The sequence below is a fragment of the Excalfactoria chinensis genome, chromosome 17, assembly GCF_039878825.1.
Source record: "Excalfactoria chinensis isolate bCotChi1 chromosome 17, bCotChi1.hap2, whole genome shotgun sequence".
NCBI lineage: Eukaryota > Metazoa > Chordata > Aves > Galliformes > Phasianidae > Excalfactoria > Excalfactoria chinensis.
In genome coordinates, this window is record NC_092841.1 from 1,819,901 (window position 1) to 1,835,793 (window position 15,893).

A 15,893-nucleotide genomic window follows, 5' to 3' on the forward strand; every position below is an offset into this window, starting at 1 on the left:
CCTTCCCTTCCCTTCCCTTCCCTTCCCTTCCCTTCCCTTCCCTTCCTTTCCCTTCCCTTCCCTTTTCTCCTGCCTTTTCTCCTTCCTCCTTTCCACCCCCTCCTTTTCCCCCCTTTCCCCCTCTATTTTTCCCTTTTCTTCTTCCTTCCTTTCTTTCCTCCCATCTCATTTCCCTGCTCTCTTTTTTTTTCTTTCTTCCTTTCTTCCCCCTTTTTCCTTTTTCCATCTCCATTTTTCTCTTTTCCTTGCTTTTTGTTCCCATTTTTTTTTCCTTTCCCATCCTTTTCTTTCTTCCTCCCCCTCATTTCTCTTTCCTCCCCCTTTTCCTTGTTTCCTTTCTTCCTTTTTTCCCCCTTTTCCTTCCTTTTGCCTTTTCTTCCCCCACATTCCCCCTACCTTTCTTTAATCTTTGCCCCTTTTCCACCCCCACATTTTGCTCAGTGTCCCTCCCAGCCCATAGATCTCAGCCATGCTCCCTGAAGCCCTGGCTGCTTCCTGTGCTCTGGGTGCCCTTTCCCTCTCCTTGTGTAACCCTGCCCTCATATGCTCATTTTTGCATTAACTGCTGTGCTGCTGCTCTGCTCACACATTACCACCAGCCCGCTCCCTTTGCAGCCCTGCCAGCTCCCCTCTCCATCTACCCCGTGTGTATTTTTCCTCCTGACCCCCCTCACCTCCTGTTGTGTTCCCCCTGCAGAGTGTGATTGCCATCCCGTGGGTGCCGCCGGCCAAACCTGCAACCAGACCACAGGGCAATGTCCGTGCAAGGACGGCGTCACCGGCATCACCTGCAACCGCTGCGCCAAAGGCTACCAGCAGAGCCGCTCGCCCATCGCGCCCTGCATAAGTAGGTGCAGAGGGGGAACCCTGAGCACACCTGGCTGCTGCCTGAGCTGAGCAGCTCACGCTGTAGGGTGCATTGGCTAAAAGCCTGCGTCGGATCTCACCACCGAGTTATGGGGCAGGCATCCTTCCTCCACTTTCTGCTGAAGAAAATCCACGTTCCAGGCTGGTTTTTGGTCACTCCTCCTTCCCCGTGCCTCAGTGGGGTGGCATGAGCCCAGCCCAAGAGCTGATTTCCCTCAGTGCCTTGCTATGCCCTGCAGACACTGTGAGCAAAGGGCTGTCCTCCCCCAGAGCCCGGGGCCGTGGTGAACCAGAGGGTAAATTCCCCTTGCGTCACCCTCTGGGGACGCGCTGCACTAAGCAAAGACAGGCACGGCATTTCAGCACAGCCATGAGCTCACCTCCCCTCCTCCAACACCCCCCCCCCAACCCCCAGCAGCGATCCCAGGGATGCTCCAAAAGTCCCAGATGCTCAAATGCTGCCAGGATTGACGCTGGGGGGCAGGCAGGGCTCAGCTGCTCTGCGCCATAACTAACCCTGCCTCCTCTGTCCCCTCTTGTCCCGCAGAGATCCCAGCCGCGCCGCCCCCCACAGCTGCCAGCAGCACGGAGGAGCCCGCAGGTATGTGTGTCATGCCCCCCCCAGCCCCTCAGTGCCACCACAACAGACATAACAGACATCTTTTCTTGCCTTAACATGAAAGATAGACCGGATTATTGCGCTGACCAAAGAGATGCAGATAACTTCTGTGCCCTTGACATCGGAGTTTTCCAACCCAGGCTGGGCTTATGGGAACTCATGGGGTGATGTGGCTGAGCTGGCATTGCTCAGGGTTACCCCAAGCCAGAGCAGGGGGGAAAGCATCGAACTTTTGGGGGTCCTTCCTGGTTCTGCTTCATCCCAATGGGAGAAAATGGTTTACAGAGCTGCCAGTCACCGCTGTCTGATCTGCTCTAACCCAGATCGGGGTGGGAGTGATTACCGGAGGTGGATGATTTCAGCAGGAGGGTTTAAATGGAACCAGGTGATGGGATCGGTGCGGCTCCGTCTGGGTCTGCAGCGCTCCGAATGAGGAGGGGGTGTCCTCCAGCTCCAGGGCAGGAGCTGCAAGTCCAGCTCAAGATCAACTCATTAGTATTACTTCTATTATCATTACTCATTATTATTTAGAAGTGAAATGAACAGTCCCTTTTCCCACTCTCGAGACGTTCCTGGCTGTGTCCCCTTGCTGAAGCACAGCACTGGTTCTCCATTGCCATGCTGCCCTGGAGCAGAGCACCCACTGTGTCCCTCCTGCTAATGGTGACATGGTGACAGTCCCATGCAGCACCACTGGGCCGGGGAGCTGTTGTCAGGTTGGGATGTTATAGGGCAGCCAATACTGCCGAGCGCCCGTCCCTGCTTTCCATCCCCAGCGCTGCGGGGAGAGGCTTTAATCTAATTACATGCTTTATTTGCGCCAATTTGTTTTCCAATCAATCTTGCTCAGCCAGAAGAAAGGAGGTTTCCACGGGCTCGTTCACACTCCTTGTTCCAAGGGAGAGGTTCGGGCAGTTCTCCTGGGTGGGAGTGAATCCTGCTGCCCCTCGTGTGGGGCAGATGGCCCCATGGAACAGCCATAAGGCAGCTCTGGGGCATCCCAGGCACTGTGCTTTGGGAAGAGGCTGTGGGGTGGGGATCCTGTGTAGGGCTGTGGGGCTGGATGTGGGGCAGGGCTGTGGGGCAGGGGGTGCTCCATGAGCTCTGGCACCCCCATGCTGGCTGTCAGCCCACAGCGGCATTTAGGGCCCGACCTGGGGGAAATCAATGGGAATTCAGCTGTATAAATCAGGATTAGAAACGCAAATCCCATGGGGATTCGAAGCTTCAAACCTGCAGTTTGAGTTACACACCCCAGCCAAGAAATGAGGCTGTAATTGCTCTGTCATGTCAGGATCGAGGACCATTCATTTCCGTTCCCGACATGTGGCTTTGGTGGAATATTAGAGACCCTTTAGGAACTGTGAGCACTGCAATTTGCAGCCCCAAGCCCACAGCCTGCATCCCGCATCTGTCCCATATCCATCCCACATCCATCTCATATCCAACCTACATCCATCCCATATCCTACCTACATCCATCCCATACCCATCCCATATCCATCCTACATCCATCCGCACCCACCCAGCCCCATAGCTGTGGGGTTCAGCCCTGCACTGTGCTTCCCTGCAGCGTTCAGCCTCACACTCTCAGCTCCATCTCTGCAACCAAAAATGAAGTGTAATTACAAAACCGAACTGAATGCAGCTTTGCAGCCCCCACCTCCTGCTCTGCTCACCTCCATCTACCACCAGTCCCCTCTCCAACCCCACTGCTGGGCTGACCCCACTACATAGGGGTGACAATGGGGCTCTGTGGGGTGAGAATGGGGCTGTGGGGGTACTGTGGGAGGGGTCTCTGTGCCATAGGAGAGACAGAACTGCTGTCAGCCCCGGCCCCACAGAGGGGTGTCCGGGTACATCCCCCCACAGCTCCTCCTCATCTTCTGGCTTATTAATGGTGTTTCCCTTCACCTCCTCTGCCCCACAGACTGTGACTCGTACTGCAAAGCATCCAAGGGGAAGCTAAAGATCAACATGAAGAAGTACTGCAAGAAGGACTATGGTGAGTGCAGCCACCCCAAAGCCGGCTGTGCTGCGGGGCAGGCAGTGCTGTGGGATGAGGTGTTATGGGATAAGAGATGCTATGGGAAAGTGATGCTGTGGGATAGAAGATGTTATGGAATAAGGGATACTGTGGGATAAGAGATGTTATGGGTTAAGAGATGCCATGGAACAAGTGATGTTGTGGGATAAGAGATGCTATGGGATATGAGGTGTTACAGGATACGAGATGCTATGGGAGAAGTGATGCTGAGGAATAAGAGATGCTGTGGGAGAAGTGATGCTGTGGGATGGGATAGGCAATGCTGCAGGGTAGATGATGCTGCAGGGTAGGCAGTGCCATGGGATAAGTGATGCTGCAGAGTCAGCAGTGTTTTGGGAAAAGGAATGCTTTGGGATCAGCGATGCCCTGGGACAGCAGTGCTTTGGGATAGGGGATGAGCGATGCTGTGGGGAGGCTGAGCACTGGGACAGCTCGCATTTCCATTAGAGCTGAGAGGGAAGAAAGGGCTGAAAAGTTGCAGGGGGGTAACGCAGCCCTTCTGAGTGACACCACAGCGGGACGCCAATTAGGAGACTCTTTTCCTCACCGTTCCATGGCACCACTACACTGAATGTCCTAAAAGGCCCTAATGAGCTGAACGGAGCTCCTGCTCCTGCAGGCTCTGCTGGCTGCTATCACCCCAGGCTCCTCAATGGGGCCTTTGAGCTGCCCGCCCCATTCACAGGCTGAAAGGGGATGTTGTCCCTGATTCACTTCCCCTATCTCTCCTCTTTGGGTCCCGTTGCGGTGGGTTTTTTGTTGGTTTTCCTTTTGATAAATCGGGCTCTTTCCCACAAGATGGGTTCAGTGCAAATATTTGCAGTGCAGCAGTGATGGGGGGGGAGGGAGGAGTGGGAAGGGGGGGTCCTGCAGCACTGTGCCCACTGCCCCACTACTGAAGGGAGAGCCCCAGTGGAGGTGTGGGGCTGGGATGGCCCTGTGCCCCACCAGGCTTAGGGGCTGTAAATCCCTGATATTGAGGCAGTAGGAAACTGGCGGCTGGAGAGGCAAAGCTCAGTCAGTGCCTTTGCCAACTATGTTAAAAGAAATAATAATAATAAAAAGGAAATATATATATATATATATATCCCATATGAACATTTTGCTCCAGCGGAGGAGGATGCAGCGCTTTCCATTCCCAGAGTGTCATCACTGCGGTCCCAAAGGCTCTGTCCTATATCCTCTGCATGTGGGATGCAGTGGGGCTGAGCACAGGATGCAGTAGGGATGCATATGGGATGCTGTGGGGCTGAGCACGGGATGTAATGGAGCTAAGAATAGGACACCTTGGTCTCCATGTGGGATGCAGCATGGCTTTGCATGGGATGCAGTGGGGATCTGCATGGGGTGCAGTGGGGCTGCACATGGAATGCAGCAGGGCTTCATATGGGGCTATGAATGGACTGCTGTGGGATCCACGTGGGATGCAGTGGGGCCGCATATGGGATTCAGCACAGCTGTGGCAGTGCCAACCTGCCCCTCAGCTTCTCTCCCTCCACCCCACGGACAGAGGCAGCACCCAGCAGCTCTCCCCACACCGTGGGTCAGCATGGGGTGTCCTGTGAGCTCCTCCTGGTTCCTTCCCACTCACTCTCTCCATGCTGTCAGCGCAGAGCCGGGCAGGTCAAAGGTTTAAGCTCTTTTGGAAAGATTTGTTTCCAAAAACTCCAAAGTTGGCCGATGTTCACATTTTGTTACCTTCACACCAGGCTGGGAAATACGCGGTCAGAGCTTTCGGGTGTTTGTTTAATTCTTCTTTTTTTTTGCTTTAATGAAAGCAGCTGGTGTTCATGCCATGCTCAGCAGGAAAAGTACCGATACTCTGCAGGGTGGGGTGGGGGTGTGCAGTGTGTGTGCAAGGGTGTGCAGTGTGCGTGCAAGGGTGTGCAGTGTGCGTGCAAGGGTGTGCAGTGCGGGGTGGGGGCGCATGGTGAGCAGCGGAGGGCTGTGCAATGCAGGGTGGAGGGGTGAGGTTGAGCTCCTCTCTGCAGCTCACACACGTCACAGCCTTTCTCCTCTCCCTCCTTCTTTTCCAGCTGTGCAGATCCACATCCTGAAAGCGGAAAAAAATGCCGACTGGTGGAAGTTCACCGTCAACATCATCTCCGTCTACAAACAAGGCAGCAACCGGCTGCGGCGCGGGGACCAGACCTTGTGGGTGCACGCCAAGGACATCGCCTGCAAGTGCCCCAAGGTGAAGCCCATGAAGAAGTACCTCCTGCTGGGCAGCACCGAGGACTCTCCCGACCAGAGCGGCATCATCGCGGACAAGAGCAGCCTGGTGATCCAATGGCGGGACACGTGGGCACGGCGGCTGAGGAAGTTCCAGCAGAGGGAGAAGAAGGGGAAGTGTAGGAAGGCGTAGGGAGGAGAGGTGATGGACTGAGAGCTGCTGGGGTTGGGTGGGGGGTGGGCGCGGGGGGGCTCACGGCGTGTTGTATTGAGGGATGAAATGGTAACAAAAATACATGAAACCCAACGATGGAACTGCAGATGTGGCGATAAAAGAGCCGGGTGGAGGAGGGGGTGTGGAGCAGTGGTGTGTGTGTGGGGGGGGGCACCATGGGGCACCGAGATGGCACTGAATGGACAGCTGGACACTGAAAGGACAGACAGCACTGCGCTGCTGCTGGGCACCAAACCCGCACCAAACCAACACTGATGGCAATGGAGTGGCTCAGAACTGACATGGAGCTGACAACAAACTGGCACCAAACTGATACCCAGCATCAAACCCACACCAAACCAACACTGAACCAGCACCAAACCAGTACCGAGCCAACAGTGAAACAACCCCTGCCACCAAACTGCCACCGCTGCACCCACACCAGGTAGCCAGGAGCACAGCGGTGATGCTGGAGGAGCCCTACCCAGAACATGGACCCCAGCTTACAGCAGCAGCCCAGCACAAGAGCTGGCACAGCCATCCTGGGCCCCTTGGTGCTGCAGTGCTCACAGTGGGGCCAGGGCAGGACAAGGTGCACGCTGCACTCCCACCCCATGGAAACACCCAACCACGGCTGCCCCATGACCTCCATGGGCTCACTCCTGCACCAGAACAGCAAATGCAGCCCCCAGACCAAGGCCAGGTGCCGTGGCACTTCTCAGCCCCATGGCACAGCCCCATGGCACAGCAAGGGCTCCTTGGGTCCCTGGTCCACGGCTGTGAGGGCAGCACAGTACCTGGGGGGGAAGCAAACATTCAGTCGCTACGCAAAGCAAAACCTCCCCGCTCTTTTTCCTTTCAGGAAACTTGGAAACATCCATTTTATGACATTTTCCAGCCGTTTTTGCCTTGTTTTATAGCAATTGACAATATTTATGTAATGACATAAACCACCATAAAGCGAGGCAGCCGTGTAAATAGGTGCAATGCAGAGGGCTCCAGGGCAGCAGCCGCCACGGAGGGAGGGAGGGAGGGAGGGAGGGAGGGAGGGAGGGAGCTCTGCGGAACCCCCAGCCCCATAGGAAGGGGTCTGGGGGAAAAGCAGCCCCACAACCCGGCTCTACTCATCCCCTCACCCACCATGGAGCTGGGTTTCCCCACTGCAGCGCCCAATGTGAGCCAGCAGCCATGCATCCAAGGGGATTGTGGCCACCAAGAATCCGCCCCCAAGTCCTTTTCTGCCCTGCACAGCAGGAAAGTGAGCACAGGGCACACGGGGATGCCCACAGTGCATGCCCTGTGCCCCCTGAGCACCTTCCCCAGCCCCCAGCACAGCCCCAGTGCTCCCAGCTCTGCTCCACCACCAGCCAGCTCCTATATGGCTACCAGGGCTTGGTGCCCCTGGGGCTCCAGCCCCATCCGTGGCCCTGTAAGCATGACTGGGGTAGCAAATGGTGCCACTGGTGTCACTGGTACAATTGGTGCCCTTGGTGCCCTTGGTTCAACTGGTGCCATAGGCGTCACTGGTACAATTCATGCCTTTGGTGCAAACGGTGCCACTGCTGCCACCAGCGCCCATCCCTTGGGATGTCCCCCAGCATTGAGGTGCCCACGGGTGCAGACCTTCCCCACATCCCCCACAGCCCCAGGATCACCCCAGGGGAACCCATGGCCATCACCCAGCAGGGCTCCGCCGTGTCACCATTACACATCCATCTCACACTCACCCCATGAGCCTGGCATCCCTCAGGGCACCAACCCACAGTGCTGGGATACGGGGACAACCCTGGGGGACGTCAGCAGAGGTTGGGATGGGGCCGAGGAGCAGCGCAAACACCAAAATCACCAGGAAAACCACCACCAAAACCACCATCACCACCTCCTGCGTCGCATCCGTCCCTGTGCAGCCGCCTCCTCTCGGTCCCGGAGCTGTCACAAACCTGTGTTCATTTTTTTATTGTCTCATTTCGATTATTTCTGTTAATATCTTGGAACTGTAAATGTTGTTTAGTTACGACCATCGCATACGGCTTTGGGCAATGTCTCTTTACGATGCATACTAATATATTATGGTTATTATATATGAATATATTTAATGACACGTGGAAAAAAAAAAAAAAGAGAACGAAGTTGTGGATTTTCTTCTTGTTTTTGTTACTGTCGGGGTTTCTTTATTTCAGTCCCTTTTTGGGGGGTTATTTTTTTCTTCCTTCTCAATTCGTTTCTTTAGACTGGCTGTAACTGAACCCAAAGGAGCCTGTAACTTGCCCATTGCCCACTGCTAGAACTGAAGTCAGAAACGCATCGAATAAACTCTTGTAAACCGTCCCGGTGTGAGAGCAGCTCTGCTTCCCATTGCCCCGATGCTGGCACCTCTGGGTGCCAACCCACGGCTGGGATGGGGCACAGCAGAGCCTCACGGTGCTCCGCATCCCTGCATGGGTTGGGGATTTCAGCCCTAGAGGATAAAAAACCCCAAGCAAACAGGGCTGTAAATGGTGCTGCAGGCGGCCCCGGGGTCAGCCCATGTGACCCACGCTCTTGGTGGCTCCGTTGATTTATTCATTCCAAAACATCACAGAGGGCAGAAATCTCAGATCTTTACTGCGGGGACAAATGGTGCAGTTGGGGTCCCATCCTATCCCCCCTTCCCTCCATTCCCCCACCCCCCCCCAGGTCCTGAGCTCTCAGTGCGGTGTGAAGCAGCAAATGGGCTCCTGGGTTGACCCCCATGGCCACAGCCAGGGATGGCAACGAGACGTCAGATGTCACAAAGCTGGGGGGTCCCTCTGGGAGGCAGCAGAACCCCTCCCCAACGTCAGCCCCCGGGTGCTGTGTGCCATGGGGTGAATGCGAGCACTCCGACAGCAGGCAGACAAGTCGTATAGAAACGGACCAGCTTTTATTCTGTAGTTATTGCTTGCTCTACCAAGTCTGAAATCAAAATGGCAAAGATAACAAAATAACAACGTTTTATTTTCTCCTTGTTTGGCCACGTGTGAGCGTTCAGGATCGCTTTTTCGATCGTTTGTAATAAGTCATCCTTCCCTTCAGTTTAAAGGTATAAAAGGAGGAGGCAGATCCCAGCCCCGAGATGGGAGCACAGACACCAGCACACGTCCCAGGGCACGGCAGAGCAGGGGTGGGTGTGCTTTGTGCACGTCCCTGTGCCCGGCAGCAGCAGGCAGGAAGGGAACACATCGTCACCCATTGCATGGCTGTGTCCTCCCACTGTATGAAATCCAGGCAGGGAGAGTGAGCTCAGCCATGTGCCGAGTGGAGGGACAAGATCTGATGGACACGGCTTCATGCTGACGCTGTGGGGCTCACTGGAAGCACAGCGGGGCTTTGTGCAGCACAAGGCTCTCTGCAGAGCTCAGCTGCAGCTCCCACCGGGCCCCCCCTACTTTGTGGGCCAGACAGCGACCACGGCGATGGCAATCAGCAGCAGCACGATCACCACCAGCATTCCTGGAAGAGATGAGACCGGGAGGTAAGGTGGCTGCCTTCATCATTTACAATTTGTAATTACATCTCCTCCCTCCCCCCCCAACACCCCGCTGCCCCCCCAGGCACATCTCCATTCTCATGAGCCCCCGACTCACGTTGCTCTTCTCTCATTGACCCCTCAGATTAATTCTTTAGCTGTGCCTGTGGAGTATCGTCCTGCTCTGACATCTGCCTCGCAAAGATTACAGGGGATACGTTCAGCTCATTGCGAGGGCTGCTCTGGAATCCCTCTGTACCGTCCCGCCGGGGGAAAGGATTATTGGGGAGGAAACCCAAATTGCATCAGGAAATTGTTTCCAATGCAAACTACTCCCACTTCCAGGGAACTCTGCAGAGCGTGAGCAGAGCTGCCAGCGCCGTACCTGCCTTTGGAAAGCAAACATGGAGCGATGCTGGTGGGCACAGCACAGCTCTGCCCCACGGTGCGGCCACTGCCCCACGTCCCTGAGCACAGCCCCACACTGGGCCCTCCAGCATTGGGCTCTGGGTCGGTGTCTGCCCGCAGTAATCCCAGCAGAGCTGTGGGAACACACTGGGGCTCCAAGAGCGGAAAATAACCCATCCCCGCTCTCAGTCCGTGAGCAGATGACGATTACTCAACCACTTACAATATTTACAAGTCCAGCTCATGGCAATTAAAAAAGGATGTATTAAAATAAACTCCTCTTTCCAAGCTGGAAAAGGATATTAGAGACGGCTCTTTGTCAATAGTGTCATGTTTTCTGTGCAGGAACCATCCCAGCGCCAGACCCGACGTGTTTTTCCAGCAGTGCAGAGTTGCCACCAGCGCTCCTCCAGCTCTGCTCAGCCCCATTCGGATCTGCTCTGCCCCCCAGGCTGTGCTCACAGGGCTCAGCACTGCACGGGCTGTGTGCTGTGTGCTGTGTGCTGTGTGCAGACCCACCTCTGCCACGCTCTGCACTGGGGGGGGGGGGGAGGAAGGAGTTTAGAGGGTGCAAATCCTCTGCACGGTTTCAGTGCAATGGGAGTTTATGGACTTCAGCAATTAATTAGACGACCCGAGATGGGTTTGTTGGAACACACCCTGTAAGTGTGAGCTATTAACGATACCGAGTTAATGGGGCGTAATTATTCCTTGACAGCTCCCAAGAAGAAGTGCACGTAAACGTGGCAGTGCTGCACAGTGGGGAAGGTTGGGGACACACAGACTGAAGCTGCAGAGCAATGCAGGACAGCAGCAGCAGAAGGAAACTTGCTGCATTTCCTCCTGGACAGAAATGGTTATTAAAACCCAGAGCTGCTGCTCTGTTCCCTAAAGCATTGCATGAGGATTTTCTCCTGTAGGAGATGGATGGATGACACGGGTCAGTGCAGCATGAGCTGGTGCTCAGAGCCCAAGGCACACAGAGCAGGTGTGTGCTCTGTGCTCCCTCACAGAGCCCTTTGGTCAGTGCTAACAGCCACAGCCCAGCACTGATTTCTGCTCCTCAGCTGACACCGCTGCTTTCACAGCCCGCTGCTGCTCGTGCCAGCTTTGTGACAAGGCAATATTTACCGTGAAATATCCATTATTGTGCTGAATACAACTCCCGGGGATGTGAATGCATTGAGGATCTGGCAGGGACTCGAGTGCCTTTAAAAAGGCAGGCAGGAACTCTGTCATAAACACATCTTGTTTTGACAACTCCCTCCTGAACACGCATCAAAAGATCTCTGGTCCAGCTCTATCAGCCCATTGCTTTCCCATGAGCACCGTCCTGCAGCCACGGCACGGCAGCCATTGAGACTGGAGGTGCCGTCCCTCCATTGGGGTTCATGGAACCCTACAATGGCTGGGTTGGAGGACACCCTACTGACTGCACCCCCGGCTCAGGCTGCCATGGACCATCCATTGCCCATCACCAGCAATGGGGCACCCCAACTGTGGGCAGCAGCCCCGGGCTCTCTGGGTGCAGCCCAATGGAGCTGGCAATGGAAATAGGCAAACATTGGGGAGAAGGTCCAAAATGGTTTTGCAGTATCGTAGGCAAGCTGATGAAAGCAAATGCAGGGTGAGTTTGCTTGTGACAGCCGAGCCCTGGACCCAGTGAGAGAGGAAATCTCTTCCAGTCCTCACTGCAGTGGATGGGCCTTATAAATAGGAGAAGTAAATACGAGCATATGCAGAGGGATGGCTTCTCTCCTTCTATGGGGTGATCCTGTTCAACTCGGTGTAGTGCCATCCTCAGCACCGGCGTCTTTTATAGATAACATAAAAATAATAAATAGCATGTGAGGGCTTTAAAGAGCCCGGTATAGCATTACATTACCTGGAAAAAGCCAAGTTTTGTGCCAAGGAAGTGAAATTCCCACCAAACTGACCCTCCCGAAGTTTATGAATAAGTCTTCTTTTATACCAGACACGGAGCGCTAACTTATAAACACATAATGGCTGTTTTATAGGGCGGGAGGGAAGCAGAGAGAGGATGGAGCTGCAACCAGAGGCCGGGCTGCTTTCTTTATGGACATTTTAACTTCACAGTGTTAGAAAAAGAAGAAGCCAACACCTTTACCTGCTTTTTCACTGAGTTAATTCATTGCCTGATTCCCAGCCCCAGCCTGACTGTCAGGGCAGCACAGCTCCACTCCTGCCCCTGACGCACTCATCCAGCACAGCAAGAACTCCAGCACACCCGTCCTGCTACCCTTCACCTTCCCTAAAAGAAGCCACTTTCTCCCCCAAAAGCTATAAAACCTCTCCCCCTTACATCCTCCTGCCTTCAAGCGAGATGGGGCATGCAATTTGTATTGCATTAAGAACCACTTTAGCACAAATCCCATGCTATTAAGCCGGCTTGTATGTAAATACACTCCCCAATCCCTACACCTGCATCACTGAAGCCATCTCCCCGGAGGCCCCGTTCTTTATTAGCTCTGTGACAGCCAAACCTGTGCTGGGGCCGTGCAAAGCGCCGTGGCTGTGCGCTGTCCCACGCCTGTGGGAACCCGGCATTATTGCTTCTGACCTCCTCTGGTCAGCCCAGAAATTCAACGCTGCATTCATACCTCTCAGCTCTGACATGGAAATCATTGGCAACGCTCACACAAATCAAGACCAGGCTCCAAGATGGGTTATTAAAGGCTCCAACGCCCATGTGCTTCATTGGGTCTGAGGGAAAAAAGGAGACACTGCTCATGAAAGCTAAGCTCTTTGGAAACAACAACTATTGCATTATTAATTCCTTGTTTGGAAGAGAGACAGAGCTAGGTCATTCCTGTGTAGGACGAAAAGCTCAGCAGTCATTCTGCACTTGGAGTTGCCCATCCAACCATAGGCTGACCTGATGCCGTTGTGAACAGAACCACAATGGCACGTGCTGCAGAGGTGATCCAGAACAGTGGAGATGCGGCCCTGAGTGGGCATGGTGGGGTGGGTTGGGGTGATCTTAAAGGCTGTTTCCAACCTTAATGACTCTGCTGTGCTATGAGAAGCTGCATTTTGCTGCCGTGCTCCTCTCTCTGCAGTGTGATGCTGTTAGCACCAGCCTTCCATTGGGGCACAAGGCACCTCCGTGCATTGACAGCAGCACCTGCTGGCAAACAACAGCGAGATAGAAACAAATGGCAAAGTCAGCCCCAGAAGAAAGGCAAAGTGGGTTTAAATCCAAACCTTTAATTGCTTCGGTGATCAAATGATCCCCAGCATTCGGGTCCCAAACCACGTGCACAGCCCAACGGAACGGCAGGAAGTGAGATAAGTGTTTCCCTTAATCCATTATTGTCAGACCTCAATTTGCTTCTCTTCTAATCTATTTTTCAAATTACGAACGCATGCCAGATAACACATTGAACTACTTCCAAGAGCACTTGCAGTGAAATCCCATCTTCTTTCAAGAGAGCAATGTATATTTTGTATAAGCCCAACCTCAAATGAACTGCCATGGCTGGAGGAGCGGCAGAGCTGAGTGCAGCCCCCCCCACCAGTGGGCTCCCACCATTGCTCACATCTCCAGCACAGCCACCGCTCACTCTGCACCAAGGGAATCTGTGCTCCTGGCACTGCTTGAGTGTTGCAATCCAAAGCTCAAGGTGCCACGTAAATGCAAATGTGATAATACCTCTGTGGGTCTCCTTAAGATACAGATCGTCCAGCTACGGCATCAAGGGGAGACACAGACAACAGCAGGCACAGCTGAAGAAGGTTTCTGGTGGAGCTGAGGACTAACCTGCTGCTGCTTTCCCTGATGCTGCCTATTTTACTTCCACTCAAACCTGGCAGCTTCCACTGAGCTCTGCTTCCCTGCTCTGTGTGCAAGGGAAGCACAGGCTGCACACAGCCAGCCCAGTGCAGGACATCACCCAGACCCCAGCATGCACGAAGCTGGAACCGTGCTCATGTTTATTCCTTTTGCTCTTGCTCGAGTGACTTCACAGACTTTCCTTGCCTGTCCTCACACTGCTATTATCAAACTATTTCCAAACCCAAAGGTCATCGGCAGACACGGTTACTGGATTTTTTTGCACGCAGCTTATTTTTCTTCCTTTTTCTTAACATTAAATAAGCACGCACACTTTCCAACGTTCCCTTCTCCAAGCTCTCTAGCATCCTTTCCCTTACATAAGCAATGCCAAGAAATAAGATCAGTCAAGAACCAGGCTGCACTTCTGAACAACTGTGTTACAGCTTGGAATGGGACTTGTGAAAGTCTGCAAACCAGCAGTGTGCACCAAGCCTTCCCAGAAGAAGGAAACCAAACAAGCCTACAAATCCCTGCCCTTAGACAAGGCTCAGCCATGGGAGTCCAACCAATACACGGGTGGCACCTGAACTCTTCCAGAGTACACTGTGTGAAAACCAGCAGGGAATCATAAAATGGTTGAGTTGGAAGGTTGTTAAGGTTGGGTTGGAAGGGACCTTGGTTGGGTTAGAAGGGACTTTAGTTGAGTTGGGTTGGAAGGGGCTGGTACCCCCCACCCCAAGCTCAGGCTGCCCAGGGCTCCATCCATGCCCTTGGGCACCTCCAGGGATGGGGCACCCACAGCTCTGGGCAGCAGTGCCAGGGTCTCACTGCCCTCTAAGTGATGAATTTCTGCCTCACATCCAACCTAAATCTCCCCTCATTTCACTTAAAATCTCCAACCTTAACCAACCTGCACAGACAGCAGGGCTAGGATGGGTTACATCCTGGAGTCGCAGCTCCTCCACAAATCCATCCATCCTTTGCTCCTTCCCCAGCAGCCTGAGCACTGGCACAGGGCTGCAGCCCAGCTGGCAGCCCCCAATGGATCCCAAAAGGAACCGCCACCCCAAGCCGCTACCTGGGGCAGCACTATGCAGGGACACGACAGATGATCCCAGTGGGGGGCTGTTGTTCCTCCAGTAAAAACAAATGGGAAAAAAAATAAATAAAATGAAAGGACTGCTCTGCTGGCCTGGCACAGAAGGGACATCTGCCTGTGTCCATCTGCCACTGCGCTGACACCCCGGCTTTGTTTTTGGTAGGGTCAGTTTTCTGCCATTATAGCTCCCTGAACCAGCTCACCAGGACGCTCTACCAGCACAAGGAAAGAGATGGGAGCGTGGGGAGAGGGAGCAGGTAGCCCCAGATCTGCTCAGACACATCAGTAAATCGTCCCATAAGGCTCTTAAATCACTGGAGGAGGTATTATCTTTTGCCTCCTCCTTTGTTTTTCACTCAACCAAATGCTGGGATTACTGGGTGAGATGGATGTAATATAGTGCCAGGATGCTTCTGAAATGTTTAAAGCATCAACAACTTACTGTTACGCGTTAAGGCAAGAGTAAAACAAGTAAAACAAAGACACCTCAGCCCAAGTCAGTCCAATGAAAGGAACAAGAAACAGAACTGGAGTTTTACTGCTCTATTTGAACCCGCGAGAGGAACTTTACCAGCAAGGCACTGACCAAGGAGGGTGAGTTATAGCACAGACACATCATATAGTGCTCATACCAAGTCATTTCAGGTCAGATTAAGTGTTCTTGAAGTCTGGTCCATGTGTCTTTTATTTTATAAAGTGCCCTACTTGCACAAGAACTGTAAGAACTCCTGAAAATGGGATGCTGGCTCCTAAGTCACTTGGATACTTAACTGCGTGGTCAGAAGGGCTGAGATTTACATACAAATTGCAAAGCTTCTAAATGGCTTCCTCAGAGCAAGAAACGGGGGTGGAAACGAGAGAGTATTTAATGATTAGTTCCTTATGGGTCCGACATTCTTGAAGCATATTTCTTGCAGTCCCTGGAACACTCCTGCATTCTTGATTGCAAAATGGCAATAAGTGATTTCCTTTGAAAGCCTTGTCTTTTATTGGAATACTAAAAATACCCCCACCAGCCCCACTCTACGCCACTCTCTCTCTTTCCTGGACAGGCACCATCAACCCTGATGTATTCTATTTTGAAGAAGGCAATAAACATTTCAGCATGGTCTGTTCAATCCCACTTCGTAATAGATCTTGCATTTCCAGTGGAGCCCCTAGTAGCGCCATAAATCATCTTTACAT

General features: G+C 53.4%; 2 protein-coding genes across 2 annotated transcripts in view; one reads left to right on the plus strand and one right to left on the minus strand.

Annotated features, from left to right (window-relative positions):
* Positions 1-8,024, plus strand: part of NTN1 (netrin 1) — a 46,683-nt gene extending 38,659 nt beyond the window's left edge. Inside the window, exons 3-6 of the mRNA XM_072352245.1 lie at positions 698-847; positions 1,415-1,468; positions 3,416-3,490; positions 5,569-8,024. Coding sequence (XP_072208346.1) covers positions 698-847; positions 1,415-1,468; positions 3,416-3,490; positions 5,569-5,897 — 608 coding nt within the window. The 3' untranslated portion in view covers positions 5,898-8,024. The remainder of the gene's footprint in view (positions 1-697; positions 848-1,414; positions 1,469-3,415; positions 3,491-5,568) is intronic.
* Positions 8,025-8,801: 777 nt separating this feature from the next.
* STX8 (syntaxin 8) overlaps positions 8,802-15,893 on the minus strand; it is a 69,113-nt gene continuing 62,021 nt past the window's right edge. Inside the window, exon 8 of the mRNA XM_072351856.1 lies at positions 8,802-9,389. Within this exon, the coding sequence (XP_072207957.1) occupies positions 9,322-9,389 (68 nt within the window). The 3' untranslated portion in view covers positions 8,802-9,321. The remainder of the gene's footprint in view (positions 9,390-15,893) is intronic.